General features: G+C 37.1%; 1 protein-coding gene across 2 annotated transcripts in view; it reads left to right on the plus strand.

Moving 5' to 3' along the window:
- MORC1 (MORC family CW-type zinc finger 1) overlaps positions 1-17,507 on the plus strand; it is a 133,021-nt gene that overhangs the window by 53,598 nt on the left and 61,916 nt on the right. For both annotated transcript variants that reach the window (XM_054700621.1, XM_037525593.2), the window contains exons 14-15: positions 244-398; positions 15,402-15,530. In XM_054700621.1, coding sequence (XP_054556596.1) covers positions 244-398; positions 15,402-15,530 — 284 coding nt within the window. The remainder of the gene's footprint in view (positions 1-243; positions 399-15,401; positions 15,531-17,507) is intronic.

The following is a 17,507-nucleotide window of genomic DNA, read 5'->3' on the forward strand; positions in this document are numbered from 1 at the left end:
CATGTAAGACGACAGGCTTGGAGAGTCATATTAATTCAGTAATGATGTTTTAAAGTGAACTGTATTATGGGACCAAAATCACCTGAGATCATCAGACATTTATATAACAAAATATAAGATAGCTTTCAAACTTTGACATGAATTTATAATTTTTAAATTGCTATCAAAAGGCCAGAGTACATTTAGTTTTTCTTTTTCTTTAGCTAAATTTTATAAATATTATGTATGTTTTTATCCCCCCAGGCTTGGCGCAGGTGTGGTTGGAATTGTTAATATACCATTGGAGATCATGAAACCATCCCATAATAAGCAGGAATTTCTCAATGTCCAGGAGTATAGTCATCTCCTAAAAGTCATGGGGCAGTACTTGGTCCAGTACTGTAAGGACACCGGGCTAAGTGAGTATCCACTAGTCATAGTAAGAGATGCCTTAAAGGGGGATCAACTTGTGTGATGTCTTTAAGTTGGAATGATTACACTGATTTAGGCGCCAATAACAGAAGCCCTGAAAGATTACTTCTGAATTAAAAACAATTTACAATAGCCAAGCTATGGGAACAACTTAAATGCCAAAAGACAGATGAGTGGATTAGGAAGATGTGGTATACATGCACAATGAAATACTCATTTAGCTGTAAAAAAAAAAAAAAGATAAAAACTCTTTACCATTTGCAACAGCATGAATGGAACTGAAGGGGGTTATGCTAAGTGAAAAAGTCAAAAGGAAAAAGACAGATACAGGGTAGTTTTTATTCTATGTGGAATAGGGAATAACAAAACAAAGTGAGATAAAGCTAAACCAGTAACAAACCCTAACATTTCACTGTAGAATTGAGGCTACCAGAGGGGATGGGAGAAGGGAGAGAGGGAAGTGGGGGGCACACTGGACTATGGTGGAGGACTATGGGTATCTTGGTGGTGGGTGTGGTGTGGTAACAACATCTGTAGGGTGTGATCCTATACTTCTGTATCATATACAATGTTGTAAACCAGTGTTACCTCAATTTAAAAAAAATAAAAGGAATGAGAAGGGAGGCAGTATCAGTATCTTTCACAGAATATTATGTGAAAAATAAAGCTTTTGAGTAGAAATTCTGTAAGTTACGGGGAGACCAATCCGAAAGCAGTGTGAAGTGGCAACTTGACCATGGAGGAAGTGGACCAAAGTTTGCTCCAAACGGTAGGAAACTTGCTAATGACCCTCAAAGTCTCTACCGTGTGTAAATTCTATTGTGCAGGAGCTCACAGGCCCATGTAGACCCGGTAGCTCCTGCATACTGTTATAGTTTGCCATAGAATCATCATCGTTGACCCCGATATTACAGATATGTTAATCCTTGCTTTTCATATCTGGCTGGTCTTATATAGGCTAACTCCAGAAAGATCTTGATTTTAAAAAATCACTAAAATAAATATGATGGAAACTTAACAAAATAAGCCAGTTACTAGAAAATTTGACTTATCAAATCACCTCACTCTCCAGAGATAACCTGAACAATTACATGGTGTGCTGTGCATTAATTAAATGCACTGCCTTTAAATTATGCAAACATTGAAATAGATGGGCCACTGTGTATTTGTTCAATGATTTGCATGAAGTATGTGCAGTTCATGCATATCAAAAATTATCTCTCTACCCTTGAGAAAACTTAAAATGTCATTGTTGCTCCACTTGAAGTTGCAAATTCAGAATATTTTTTTCTACTTTAAACCCACTGTGTTTGGTCTAAAATTTTCTCATATCAGTAAAATAGGAAGGAGTACAGGAACTCAGGTGAAAAAAAAAAAAAAAGTGGGGATGAAGTTGAGAGCACATTTCCTGCCAAAGCTGGCTCTTCATATTGTGATCTAAAACCAAAATGTGGTTAGTAGGCCAGTAGCATCAGCAGCACCTGTGAGCTTCTTAGAAATGCAGAACCTCAAGCCCCACCCCAAACCTACTGGACTAAATTCTGCATGTTAGCAAGATCTTCAGGTGGCGTATATGCTCAGTATAGTTTGAGCAGCACTACTCTGAAGAGTCCATCCTTGTAATTTTGCTTAGCCTATACATACATTTTTCAGATGTTTCTTTTTTTGTCCCCTCAGAGACATGTTCAGAGTCACATTAAATATGGGAATGACTTGTTTTTTGGTTGAGTTCACTTAAAGCTATAGAAAACAAGAACACATTGAGCAAGGTATATAAATCAAGCATCTACTCCCTGATCTTTAAATCTTAGCATGACATAGTACAAAAGTAGAACGTCAGGCATTTGAAAGTTAGGTAACTTGCCCATTCTCTCTTTTTTTTTTTTCTTTCTGTAATCCTCTCATCTTGCTTGTCCTGAGAATAAAGAATTAAATCCTCAGAAAGAGTTATGTATTAGGTCTGGAGGTGAGAGCAATGATTGCCATCCAGCCCAAACTTCAAAGAGTCTTACTGTGTCCTGCTGGGTCAGGGAACTCTCCAAGCTACTTCTGCCTGTGTGTGGGTGCCCTCCCAGCATTAACATCCTCAACAGCAGGGCATCACTTGCCAGCCTGCTCACACGCTCTGTATTTCCCTACCCCTGTTCTATCAACCTGATTTTTTCAGAACCTTCTCTATGGATTTAATAAGATTAAAAATCAATGCATTATATTTGTATTTTAATTATTACTCATTAATAACATTGATTTCCTAATTTCATTATTATCTCTGAATTCATTTTGGGTTAGAGATTACACTCACAAAAGACGTTTCTTTAGAAGGAAGGCAGAGAGTGAAGGTAGGATAACAGGCATGTGTGTCTGTTTACATCTCACAACTTCATCCCAGAACTTCTTTATCAAACTGAAACAAGTAATCGGGGTCAGAATTAGTAATCTCTAGATCTGTTCTGAGATTGGCCTTCAAGGTCTTTGCTTATTTATTCCCTCAGGAATAACCAAAGTTATGTTGGCTCAGCCAATACTCTGAAAGCCTTGTTACAGGACACAAAATTTTAATGAAAAGAATTTGGGCAGAAGTTCTTTGCCTTATAAATAAAAGATGCAATCTTTGTGTTTGCTGTAAATCTGATCTGTTTCTATGGAAAATTGGGCCCTTATAAAAATGGAATCAGCAGAAAAGGAAATAGGGCGGTAATGACTTGGTGTCATTTATCAAATCTGCATTTACTTTTGGCACAGTTGATGCAAAGAATCTCAGAAATATTTTTCTGAGTAATTTTTATTGGCCTGTCTCTGAGTCTGACTTTACCTCACTACTGCCATGTTTTCTGAAGTTTTGTGCATCCTTACAGTAAGATGGAAATATTAATCATCAGCTTTTTAGAAAAGGAGGAGGAGAAGGAAAATAGAGAAACATCAAATGAAATTTGGGTTTGAACAGAAGCAATTATGTAGCAATTTATTACTAAACTCTCCCAAAATGGATCAGAATACAGCTGATGTGCTAAAATGAAATCTGTGATGTAATAAGCATAATCTTTCCCAGCAGAACTCAAGTCATGGGGCCTCAGGTTTGCAAAGAGGTTCAAAATAATTTAAGCCAATCCCCTTCCTCAGTGCTTTAATACCCTCTTCGCACCACCTGCTCCAGACAAATAAACTGCCATTTTAACCCTGAGCAAGGGCCTGCCAAGAGAAAACACAAAAACTGCTACTTCTTTCAGTTAACCTGTGATTCTCTTCACAATTATTAGAGCTTGTGTTTTTATATTAAAGTCAGATCTATTTTTCTTGTGTTCTTTAATTCATTCCTCTGTGCTAGGCACAGACAGGTATAGCACTACCAAGTTAAACACTGTCCACTATCTCTCAGAATTCATCACATAGCAGGGCCAACTTGACTTCACAATTAGAAATAGCGATGGTGCCTGACAGAGTGAGTCCTGTGGAAAACAGCGATCAGGAGCTCACAGTCTAGAGGCCAAGGAAGGCCTCCAGGAGGAAGTGATATTTCCTGATGGATGAGGAGTAGTTAGCCAGGTCTGCTTAATTCTTCCTTCTTGGGGCCATGAAAGATAGACTTAAAGCCTTTCCAAATGACAGCCCCCAAGATATTTGAAGACAAGCTTTCTGTGTCCCGTCTTTTATATACTAATGTTCTATTGCTATTATTTTTTTTTTAAAGATTTTTTTATTTTATACAAGAACCGGGGTTCAGGCCAGATGCGCAGGTGAGTAATAGGATTCATGGGAGACAGAGCGGGGAACAGAACAGGCAGACTGACGAAATACACTGCTGAGGGGAGCAGTGGGCAAGACAGGAGAGGTCTGCCGCGCGCCATTTGGGACCCTCACTGCCGGCCAGCCGGGATCGAACCAGCACTGCAGAGGCTGCTGACAGCTTGACAGCGCGGCGCTCAACCGCCTGCGCCACCAGGGGAGGCCCACTATTGCTATTCTTTATTTGACATGACCTTAAAGAGGTCCACCATTTTAACATTAATACTTCATAAAGTTTATCACCTAGAAACAAAAATTCCAGGTGATACCTAAATGGCCTTGAATAAAATGAGGCCATCATCTCTTTTAAGTTGTTCTACTGATGCAGCTGAATATATTAGCTCTCAGTAAGCATATTATGGACCCTCAGTGTCTTCATTACCAATTAAAATTCTAAATGAAAGGATTTTATTCTTTTTTCTTTTGTTCTTGTTAAGCCACACCTCTCAAATTTTTTTTCTCCCCTGAGTGCTTTTGGACTCTAGTGTAAAGTCATACATTTATTCCTGTTAAGTTTTATCACCTTATTAGGTCCATCCTTTCAGATTATCAGGACCTTTTGGGAAATCTAAATGTTGACTTCCAACTAATGTGCTTTTTCCAAATATGTAAAGTTTGACCATTAATTTTTATGTGATTTCATTCACACCCTCTTGCACAGAACAGGGAAACCAAGCCTTTCCCCCTCTATTAATGACATCCACTGACGTATAACTAGGGCACTGGATGGACAATTAACCAATTACAGTCTTTCCAATTATGTTGTTACCTATCAATTTCTCAGTTTGTGTGTAATGTTGAAAGTGAGAGGTAATACTTGTTAGGTGCACAGTTTCTTTAAAAATTAGATAATGTTTTTTGGCCTGGCTTGGTCTGCTATGAGAAATACCATAAATAGGTTGCTTATGAACACCATCAATTTATTCCTTGCATATTTGGACACTGGGAATCCAAGATCAAGATGCTAGTGTGGTCAGCCTCTGGTGAGAGCCGCCTCTGGCTTGCTGTCAACTCTTCCTTGTTTCGTCATGTGTTAGTGAGAGTGAGCTTGCTTTCTGACCTCTTCTTACTCATTACTCCACCCGCAGGACCTAATTATATCCCAAAGGCCCCAGTCACCTGGGGAATTAGGTTTTGAATTATGAACTCATGGAGCCATTACACCTTAGTAGCTTGGATAGGTGCTTATAGCAAAATTTTGTTTTCCTCATGATGAATTTCTGCTAGCTATACACAGTGAGGAAGGCTTTTTAAATATTAAAAGGTTAGTCTATGAGATGAGTTTATTCCATAATGTAGGTTGAAAAACAAGTCACATCTCTTTATTCTGCCTTTGAGGTTATAAATTTGGCATATTCTATTTCTGAAATACTCTGTTTTCAGTATTACATTTTATTCTATTTGAAAGGAATTTATTATGGTGTTATGGACTGAATTGTATTTCCCCTGAATTCATATATTGTAATCCTATTCCCTAGTACCTTAGAATGTGGCTGTATATGGAGGTAGGGCCTTTGAAGAGGTTATTAAGTTAAAATGAGGACATTAGGGCAGACCTTAATCCAGTCTGACTGGTGTCCTTCTATGAGGCAATATGGGTACACATGAGAGAGACTGAATGTGGGATTGAATGTGGCTGGAGAAACCACCATGTGGAGAGCACAGTAAGTTGGCTATCTGCAAGCCAAGGAGAGCAGCTTTGGTAGCAGTCAAATCGAGTGGGCACCATGCACTTGGACTTCCAGCCTCCAGATTGTGAAAAACTAAATTTCTATTTTTTAAGCCACCCTGTCTATGGTATTCTGTTATAGCAACCCTAGCAAACTAATATATGGAACATTGCAAAATTGAACAGAATTAAAGAGAGTATTAGAATGAGGCCTGTAAACCCATTATCCAACCTCAACAATTATCACTTTCTTGGGTGGTAAACTGGTATTATCTACACTCCCACTTACTTGCCTGCAATTGGATCGTGAAGGAAATTTCAGACACTGTAATGTAACTTAGTATGCATTTCTAAAAGAAAGAATTCCATTTAAAAACATGAGCATAGTATAAATGTGTGTAAAAATCCTCAATACTTTCTTAATACCATAAATAGTCTATTGTTTACATTTCTAGATTATCTCCTCTCGTAATTCATGGCTCCTCTTTCTTTGCCCCGTATTTCTCCTTTCTTTTGTTTGTTCTTGCAATTTATTTGTGGGAAAAACTGGGTTGGTTCTTTTGTAGTTTTCACACAGCCTAAAATTTCCTCACTATATTACTGGTTGTAGACAAATAGCTTCTTCCAGTTAGTTATTCTGTAAATTGATAGAATCTCACAGTGGCCAAATTCAGATGTTTTTGTTTGTTTGTTTGTTGATCAAGATTCTTCACAAGTGGTAATGTGTCTTTCTATTGGGAGCCACATATTTTCCAGTTGTCTCCCTTTTAATGAAGTGATTTTAGTGGTTAATAATCATTGTTAAGATCCCTTAGAAGTTCTATGGCTTTATATTCTAATTTCATCACATTTTCATCATCTTGTTAGCTCTAATACTTCCTTAAAATTTTTTTTCATCTCCTACTTTATTACCTATGTTAGTTTGGGTAATTTTACAGTTTGACAGAAACAATAGTAAAACAATAGTAAAAGTATGTACTCTGCTTAACATCATTATTTCATGCTAGCTTCCAGCAAATAGCAGGATGGTTCAGGAGTTCATTAGATTGATTTCTGTTTTTCAAAAAGTCACATTCTTAAAGTTTATTCATGTTCACTGCTCTCGCCTGGTAATTGAAATTACCACTATTGACAGCACTTATGCTTCCTTTCCTTTTTGACTGCACTTGTATTATCATCATGATAATGACATTTTTTTTTTTATATCTGCAATGAAGTTTCTTGCTAAAAAATCTCAGGATCTCAAATATATTGCAAATAAAATACTAAGAATTCTGGTATTTTTTCCTTCACCCAGAATTATATACACTGATTCTTAAAAATTTGATTTTTTCCTGCAATACTAGGAACAAGACCTAAAAACTATATTCATTAGTCTGCTTGTGTGTACTATAGTAAAGAAGAGGAAGTTATTTAATAGCTCTCAATTAAAACAACACAATCAGAATTAAACTTAAGTTTTGCTAACAAAATAAATTTGAATCTTAAAAGTTTTAAGAATATTAAGTTAATCTGTGTCATCACCTGAGAAAAGTAAGGAGAGTCCGGGTAGAAGATGAACTATATACTAGCCTAGGTATTGGGAGAATTAGGTAATTGACCAGTCTATTTCCCACGAGAATACAGAATTCTTTATAACTATGCTTTATTTTTTTAAATTTTTAAAAAAGTTTTATTTATTTATTTATACAAGAACCAGGGTACAGACCAGATGTGCGGGAGGGTGAGAGGATTCACCAGAGACAGATTGGGGAACAGAACAGGCAGACTGATGAAATACACTGCTGAGGGGAGCAGCGGGCACGACAGGAGAGGTCTGCCGCGCCCTGTGGGACCCTTGCAGGCCGGCCAAGGATGGAACCGGCGCTGCATAGTCTTTACAGAGTCTTTACAGTCTTTACAGTGCGGCGCTCAACCTCCTGTGCCACCAAGGCAGGCCCTGTAACTCTGCTTTAGATTAGATTATTGTATCTGATACTGACTTCCACATTTTAGAGAGAGTTGGAAAAACTGGATTATGAAATAAGCAATGACAGTGACTAAATAATAATCTAAAAAGAGAAAGTGAAAGTTACTGTTCCTACAGAAGGACTAGGAAGAACCTCACTTCCCTTGGTTTTGTTTTTGAAAGTTTGTCATCTTGAGACCTCTGTCCCTCCCCAGTACAAACTAATGTGGTTTTAACTGGAAGCCAGGAAACCCTAGAGGACTTCAGAGTCTGAATAGGAGTCTTTGAAACCCTATCCACAAATAATTTTCTAAAATGGCATTATGCCACATGCGTATGCTACAGTTTTAAAAATATATGTTATTGTGGATAGTAGAATGTAAAGTCACACAAAAGTGTTATTCATATTTTATTTGTCATCATGCATTTGTTTAAGTTGGGAGATGGTGGTTCTGAAATTTGTTTGCAGCTCAAGATAGCTCATGGGAAGCCGCTGATAGGGAATAAGAGAAAATGATGGCGCCTTTTGCCATGTGTAGTAATAAAGTTGATACTTAGGGTGAGTTGGGCTAACTCTGCGGATGCCCAGAGTTTTGCTGTGGAGCCTACTGAGTTCACAGTAGGGTGCAGATGTGAAGACATTCTGAATGCAGCTGGCAGCTGCTTCTGCCATTGACTACCAGTAACACTAGAGAGGGCAACCCCATTTCTACACCCCGTAGTCAAGACAAAGAACAGAGCTGCCGGCAGCTTCAGCAACCCCCACCAAAGACACCTTCTCTTGCTTTCCTTCAGTTCAAATAGAGTGCTTTGGTAAGTAAGAAAGAGAGAGGGATAACAAGTAGACTGCATCTCATATGCACTCAGACTCCACTCCTGGCATTTCTTCCTGATAAATGGTCTCATAATTCTCAACCATGTGCCGGCGTCACTATCAACTGATTGGAATTAGCATAGCCGTTGAAGCGGGAGTCTGTTGAGAATATGGAGGATAAGGCCTAAGTCTGCCTTAGCTAAGAATGAGCAGCATAATGACAAATACACAATAGGAGGATGCATTATTGACAGTCTCCTGAGAATGGATACATAATTTCTATCTTAGGAGTTCTTTAAAAATGGAATATAATCTATTTAGATGCAGAACTACCTGAAGGCAGGGACCTGATTTAAATGCCTTCTGTATGGTGCTTTAAGTTCATAAACTCTTTTAGGTATCTTATTTTGATTGAAATTACCAAAGCTTCACCTTGGTAATTTATTATTGAATTCCATTACTTCATCCTTTGGCTAATTGATTCTCTGGATGTCATTCTACATTCTAGAAGCTACATCTTGCAGGGTGTTACATGACTCCTGTTTTTAAGAGGAAAATCTAAATGCTTGAACTGCAAGTTATTGCAGTAATCCCCATTATTGTTTCCTGGTTTTAGGGAGCTCCTGAAATATTAATCAAATTAATTTAAAATTAGAAATCTTGAATAAAATAGTCCATACATAGCTAATAGTAAATTAAATTTTCAGAGTTATTCTGGAAATTAGAACTTTAATTCATGCAAATTAATCTGATGATTCTATTAATTTAACAAATTTATTATTCAAACAAAAGTCTTAAGATAGGTTTTCTTTTATCATTTTTAATGTTACCTGTGTCATTTCCTGTTTACAAAAGTAAACTTAACTTTTAAGTAGAACACCTTGAAGATGTTGAAATAATATAATTTCACAATTAATAAACTTAGGTTTATCTACATAGCTGTCTTCATTGGTGGGGTGGGAAATTTAAGGTTTTTAATTTTAAAAACAAGTACTTTTTTCAAGTTTCAAAATTTCACTTCTTTTTTCTTAATTGACTTCTGAATGAAAGGGCAATTTAAAAACCTTAATTAAGGCAATTAACAGAAATTTCAGTTGTTAAAGCAATATATTAACAAAATCCATAATTATATGCCACTCCCTTACTAATGTCAATCCCAAACAATGAATTATTATTGATTTTTACTATTTCTTGCCAGACTGAAATAGATAAGAATTTTTGTCAGCTTCATTGAAGTATAATTGATACCCATTGTTAGAGTGCACAACATGATTTGAGATGCACATGCATTGTGAAATATTTACTCAACAAGCTAACATATCTGTAACTTCACATAGTTGCATGTTTGAGGGGTGAAAATTCTTAAGATCTATTTTCAACAAATTTCAAGTATCAAATCAATGTTATTGAATATCGTCAATGCTTGTATATTAGGCCCTCACTGCTTGCTTATCTTCTAACTGAAAGTTTGTATACTTTGACCGTCATCTCCCTATCCCTGTCTCTCAACGCTGGTGTCAACCCCCATTCAACTTTAATTTTTAGATTCCACATAGAAGTGATATCATACAATATTATTTGTTCATGTTATTTGTAATTGTATCTGCCTCACATTTTCCTTATTGTTATTCTGTGGCTGTTTTATATCCTTCATATATTTTTTTTTGAATTTCATAAGCATTGCCAGAACTGTTGGCCTGAACTCTCCTCCTGTCATGCACTGCTGAGTCAGGCTCCTTTTGGGGATTTTTTGCACTGGCATTTGTGATGTGTTCTTCTGTATCTTTATTTTTAATTCTATTGTGGATTTTTAATAGGGATAGATTTTCAGACTGTTGTTTCTGCACTTTGCAATATAGTTTGAAATTGGGAAGTGTGATGCCTCCAGCTTTGTTCCTTTCTCAGTTCAGCTTCGGGATTTTTTTGTGGTTCATACAGATTTTAGGATTTATTTTTATACTTCTGTGAAAATGCAATATGAATTTGCCTTGCATTGGCTCTGTAGATTTCTTTGAGTAATATGGACAATTAAAATATTACTGTGTACATAAATGAATTAAATTCCCCACATATGTATTATATAAAGAAAGTAGAAACTGATGTGATGTATTTCCTCATACTGCCTTCCCTTTGCCCAGCTTATTTATCCTCTTGCTGAAGTATCTACTTAGTCTTCAGGGGCCACTCCATGGGCATTTGTTTTAATAATACTGCAAGCACAACAGCAAGCAAGGTTTGCATGTTGGAGTAGCTTCTATTTGAAGAAAAAAAGTTGTTTCCATTGACAGAGAAAACCACTTCTGAACCTCCAGAGTAAAAAACTCTGATTTCTTTGCCCTGATGTCTGCCTTGAATAGGATAAGCTCTTCTATCAAACCTGATCATTAGTGTTTAGGTTTATAAATGCTCTCATTTCTGTCTTTGATAGCCAGTAATTTTTTGGTGTTATTTAGTCCTATCAGTAAATATTAAGCTCTGTATGCCAGCTACTGAAAAGAGTTCCTAAACATAACCACTGTCTTTAAGGATTTCATTCTGTAAAAAATAGGCATAAAATGAACTGAAATGTAGTGTATATGCTTTATGAGCTTTGTGATCACAGAGCAGGAATCACCCTACCCTTGAGGAGTCTGTACTTACATTTCTAACATCCTAGTAGCTTTACCACTTTAAAAATGTTTGTGTTGTAGTTCACAGTGGATACTTACTTTATAAGCTAGCTGCATTGTGTTAACTTTGCTTAGCTAATGTTTTCACAGAGAGACATTATTTCACCATCATATTATACCATACAACACCTTAATGAAGTGCTTTGTCAAGAGTAAGTAGCAGCAACATTTTTGAAGGTTGTTAGGTGCAGCATGCTGAGATCTGTATTGTGGACATGTGAAATTTTAAAGCATAGTTCCTCCTTTAAAAAGGTATGGTCTTCTTGGGCCTCCCCGGTGGCACAGCGGTTGAGTGCTGGGTTGGGAAGCTGCCCGCAGCCTCTGCAGCACCAGTTCGATCCCTGGCTGCTCCCCAGCCACCACCGGAGGAGGGTCCCACATGGCGCACAGACCTCTCCTGCCACCCGCTGCTTCTCTCAGCAGTGTACTTCTTTCGGTCCTTCTGCCTGCTCTGCTCCCCGCTCTGGCTCGGTGAATTCTCTCATTCTCTCGTGCTTCTGACTGTACCCAGTGCTTGTACAAATAAATAAAACAAACAAACAAACAAACAAAAAAAAAACTATAGTGTTATTTAAAAAAAAAAAAGGTATGGTCTTCTTGATGAAGAAACATTTATTTCATTTCATTTTTTAAGATTTAATCTATTTGTATATCTCTTTATTGAAAAAACATTGCACTACACCATTATATAAGTTAAAGGTGTGCACCTTTGAGAATCAAGATCTGTAATACACTGTATTTACCCCTGCATGTAAAACATTAAAAAAATAATTTAAAAAAAGAAAGGAAAAAAAAGTTTACCTCTGCAGATCAATAGAACAGCAATTTATTAAAGATTTATTTATTTACGCATACAAGAACTGAGGTCTAGGCCAGAGGTATAGGGTGGGTGGGGGTGAGAGGATTCACCAGAGACAGAGTGGGGAGCAGAACAGGCAGACTGACTGAAATACACTGCTGAGGGGACCAGCAGGCGGGACAGGAGAGGTCTGCTGTGCCATGTGGGTTAGCTACCTGGCTGGGGATTGAACTCATGTCGCAGTGACTGGCGATAACTTGATGGTGCTGAGACTTTAACTCCTGTGTCACTAGGGAGGTTCTAGAGCGGCAATTTAAATTTCTGCAAGGTGCTGTATTTTTAATGTGCCTTCACATTTGTTCTTTAAAATAACCTTGTAGGGCAAGTTATTGTAAACACTTGTGACAGGAACTTTGTTTACCCTTTGCAGTGCGAGAGTGATGAGGCATACAACAGTCTTATTGCAGGTTTGCAAGGCAAGGTTGGTACTTGAGCAGAAATTCTTGTGCCATTTATTGAAAGCATACAGGCTAGTAAAAGCTGATCATGCAACAGTGGTATGAGGAATAAGGTTGGGAGCGGGGAGAGAAACAGTTTTACAAGGAACAGACAAGGGGACATTGTGACCATACATCGAGAGACATTTGCATCAGCACAGTATCTATGTTGTCACAGGCAGAGTTGTTACAGGTAGTCCAGAGACTACCATGGAGATAGTCACATAATCAGGTCAATGGCAGATGAGACTTTCCCGGACCTGCCTCATAATATGGGCTGTTCTCTGTAAGTGGTCAAGGAATGTTCTGCTATGATTTGCAGATGGCAAATATTTCACAGTTGTCCAGGAGTGCTCAGCTCATAGGAACCCACAAACACACGTTATAGGTAGGAAAATTTAGTGAATTGGGGCCTCTCTGGTGGCTCAAGGGGTTAAGACACAACCTATGAAGTTATCAGCAGCCACTGTAGCACGAGTTCGATCCCCAGCTGGGGAGGAGACCCACATGGCGCAGCAGACCTCTCCTGACTCTTCCACTGCTCCCCTCAGCAGTGTGTATTTCAGTCAATCTGCCTGTTCTGTTCCCCACTCTCTCTCTGGTGAATCCTCTCACCCTCCAGACCTCTGGCCTGTACCCCAGCTCTTATATGCATAAATAAATAAATCTTTTTTAAAAAAAGATAAAGAAAATTTAGTGAATTTCCACAATTTTTACAACCTAATGGGTGATAGAGCCAGCATTTGAAGCCACCTGACTATAACCTACAGCACATGTTGGCGAAACATAGTAAGAGCTGAATAGTTCATGTGGAAATCAGAGGGATAGACCTCAAGTACCCTGTCTGGATACCAAAGAGTATTTTAGCATCTGGTGTGCAGAGGAGTGGTTTGTGAGCTGAGTAAAGAGCAGAAAACTTAAAAGTCTGAGTGGAGAAAAGCCCAAGAGTTAGTCCAACTGTTTGAGATTTTGTGAAGAGGCAAAGTAGGAGACCTGGGAAGGAGAGGACAGCTTCCAGCCTAATTGCTAAGTCCCTTCTGAAAGCTGAGTTCCTTTCCTGTTGGCCTTAAAGGCACATAGTTTTCTGTACCTAAATTTAAATAGGAATAGGAATGTGTAAGGGTGTTTATTTGTATTTTGTACAGGTTATAGTCACATGTTAAAGTTGTTGTAAGACTAGCCCTATTTATTTTATTTTCTAGTTATTTACTTTAGAATCTCACTTTTACATTGGGTATTGATGACATTGTAGGGTAAATGGATTGGTCAGGCTTTTTGCACCACTAGCCTTTGTTGCTATCACTTGCAGCCTCATCGTGTTGAAGCAGAAGGCACTTGGGAGTGTGGGGGCGGGGCATGCAGGTGTTCTGATTGTGGACACCTGGAGTATGGGTGTGCACACATGCATACTTGTGCACACCTGAGACTAGAGTTTAGGGATACAAAGGCTGCATTCCCCTGGGGCAGAGGGGCTCAAGTTGCTGTCTCTGTGCAGGCTTGTTTCCTCTGCTTACTATTAAAACCTGTGACGATGATATCAAGGGCTCCAAAATTCTCTGGTAAACTGTTAGAATCAATGGTGAACCTACCCAGTCTGGGATGGTTGCCCAACATTCATGTTCTACATCTCTGCATGTCAGGTCCTCCTTAGCTACATGTGGCTAGTGGTTAGCATATTGGACGGAACAGTAAGCATGCATTATTTAAAAAAAATTTCTAAAGTAGTACATGTACATGTAAACATATTAAAATGTACAGAGATTAAAAAAATAGAAAGTAAAAATATCTTCCTTTGCCTTCCATTCAGTGCTGTCCCTTTCTCCAGTGATATCCACCATGAAAACTTTCTTTGTATTCTTTCAGAAATAGCAAAAAGTAGCTCCATCAATGTTTCACATGTATATGCTTTTTATGAATTATAAAAGTGATTATACTAGATCTGCTGTTTTCGATCTTTTTTAATTAAAAAAGTCTGTCTTGGAGATCTTGATTCAATACATTGACTTGTAGCTCTTTGTTTTCAATGTTGCCATGTGTTCCCCTGGTTCCCTTGTTTGTGAATGGAATTTATCATTTCCTTATTTTAGGTTTATACACTGCTTTCGTTTATTATTTTTTGCTATTAAAACAGTATTGTAATATACATGGCCATTATTTTGTATGTTTGTAGGGAAGATGTCTAGCAATGCAATTGTTCAATCAAAGAATAAGAACACAGCTTCTTAAAGAGGGTCCTGAATGTTCCTCTCTTGCTATTTTCTAAGCAAGGAGGGAATGCAGAATGGGGCTATTGTGGAACATAAACAATAAAAAATGGAAGGAAAGGGAACCTGAGATAAAATAAAGGCAAAGAGACTGGCTGTGAGACAAAAATGATAAATATTTGTATCACTAGTCTTAAAGGTGACCTTTAAGTTTAATCAGTACAGTTCCTCCTGGGAGTATTTAAGCAAGAAGTTTTAAATGTCAATTTACAACAATAAAAGTTTATATTTTTAGAGCTGCTTAAGTTTATACTTTTAGAGCTGTTTATAAAGATATTGTGTTTATAATGGTATTGTGTTCATAAAGACTATAAAGATATTGCATATTTGTCACATATAGTTTGGAAATATAATAAAGTAGAAAGCAGAAAATGAATTTCACCCATACTCCCCATACTCCAAAAAGAAACAATAATTTGGTATTTATGTATATGAATTAATTTTTGCATGTTGAAATCTTGTGTTTATATCCAGGTTTTCCTTTGCTTAGCATTTTGATCTTGTTTTAATTTTCTTTAATTATTCTTTGCCTGCTTTCTTTATTTAGGTAACAGAAATCTAACATTGTTTTGGAATGAATTTGGGAACCAGAATAGCAGAGATGTTGAGAAATCTTTAGATTCTCTTCAGTGTCGAAGAAGACAAGCCATGGCCATCCCATTTATCATTCAGTGTGGTAAGTGTTAATTTCCATTATAACTAGCAAACATTTAGAGGTTTCTTAAATAGGCAAGTCACTAGGTTATGAAATGGGGCATAGAAAATAAAGGTGATAGGTAGGACATGATTCTTGCTTTCAAAGAGGTTATGATCTAGAAGAGGGGTTAAGATAAGCATGAAAATAATTGTAAATGTGCTATGTAAGTGAAATAGCTTCTTTGAGCATTAACAATAAGGGAGGAGGAGGAAACTGAGGCAGGGTTTCATGACAGAAGCAACCTTTGCTGTGATCTTGAAAATAGAATTTTGATAGGTAGACATGTATGTTAATATCATGTGTACACTTGATATGTATGTTAATATCTTGTGTACACCTCAGCTAAAAAATTTGCAGTAGAATAATAGAAGCCATCATTTTTTTCTATTTTAATACCTACCACTGTATTTAATATAAAGCAGGTATTTAGTGATTGACTACTGAATGAATGAAGAATAAATAATAAAAGGCAAAAATGTTAGGTTGGGTAAACACGTTAGAGGGTCTAGAATGCTAGGATAAGCATTTATTCTGATATGCAATGTGGAGGCATTGAGAGTTTTTTAGTAAGAGAATAAACATCTTTGAAGCATTGAGTGCTTAATGTGTCTCTGATACATCTTGTAGCCACTATACAAAGAAGTAGACATTTGCAAGGAAGCCACTGTCCAGTGGATGAGACAGATAAGCAAATAAAAATATGCTATACTATGTAAAATGCTATAGTTATTTATGCACCTCTCCAACCTTGAAACTGGTGTTCTCCAAAGAGGACCTAACTGATCAGATGGAACTTACAGTAAGGTTGCTCTGGTAGCACTGTCAAAGATGATTTGGAGGAGAGTTAGAGCAAAGGGAGGATTACTCAGAAGACACTTGTATAATCTAAGATCCAGGTGAGAAATTATAAATGTCTAAAGAAATGCACAGTAGGGAGATTTAAGGTAACATTTATGATATTTAGAAGGTATGATTGAGGAGATTAATGACTGTATACAACAACCTATTGGGTGTTAATGATAATGGCTAAACATTATAACTGTTTTTGATGTGTTACAGGTACCTCCAGAATCCAATCTCTAGTACCTGAGAGTTGTATGAAATGGAACAAATTTAACTTTTCTAAACCTCAGTTGCCTTATTTATAAAATGAGTTAGTGTTTGTAGCCACATCATACAAGTTTTGTATGAATTAACACATGTCAAGTTTGTATGAATTAACACATGTAAAGTTTACTAAATGTATTAGTCAGGGTTATCCAGAGAAAGAGAGAACCTGTAGGATAGACAGACAGATGTATGATATATAAATTGATGGATATTTATTATTCCATTTTCAAATAAATATCCAATGTATATGATATATTGTATGTAATGTATATTACGTGTATTATAAGAAATTGACACACATGATTACAAAAACTAGTAAGTCCCAACATGTTCTTCAGTCAGTCAGTTGGAGACCCAGGAGAGCCTATGGTTGATTCTATTTTGAGTCTAAACCTGTGAGAACCAGGATACCCAATGATGTAGTTCCACTATGTCTCCTAACAGCTTGAAACGCAGCAGGAGTTGATGTTTCAGTTTCAGTCTGAAGACAGGAAAAAAAAAAAGAGACAGAAGTTGTTTCTTCTTGCTCACAAGAGGGTTAACCATTTTTTTTCCCCCTATTCAGATGTTCAGCTGATTGGATGAGGCCCTCCCACATTAGGGAGTGCAATCTGGTTTACTCAGATCACTAACTCATGTTAATCTCATTCCAAACATCCTCACAGACACACCAGAAGGATGTTTGATCAAATATCTTGGCACCCCATGGCCCAGTCAAATTGACACATAATTTTTTTATGAATTATTTTATTTTATATAATTCTTGCATCATTTTTCATTTTTGCATAATATATGCATTTTCATTTTGGTTATATTCCCCATACAATTCCCACCCCCCTTTTATGA

The sequence above is a fragment of the Talpa occidentalis genome, unplaced genomic scaffold (genome assembly GCF_014898055.3).
Source record: "Talpa occidentalis isolate TD23 unplaced genomic scaffold, MPIMG_talOcc4v2.1 talOcc4.4, whole genome shotgun sequence".
Lineage (NCBI taxonomy): Eukaryota > Metazoa > Chordata > Mammalia > Eulipotyphla > Talpidae > Talpa > Talpa occidentalis.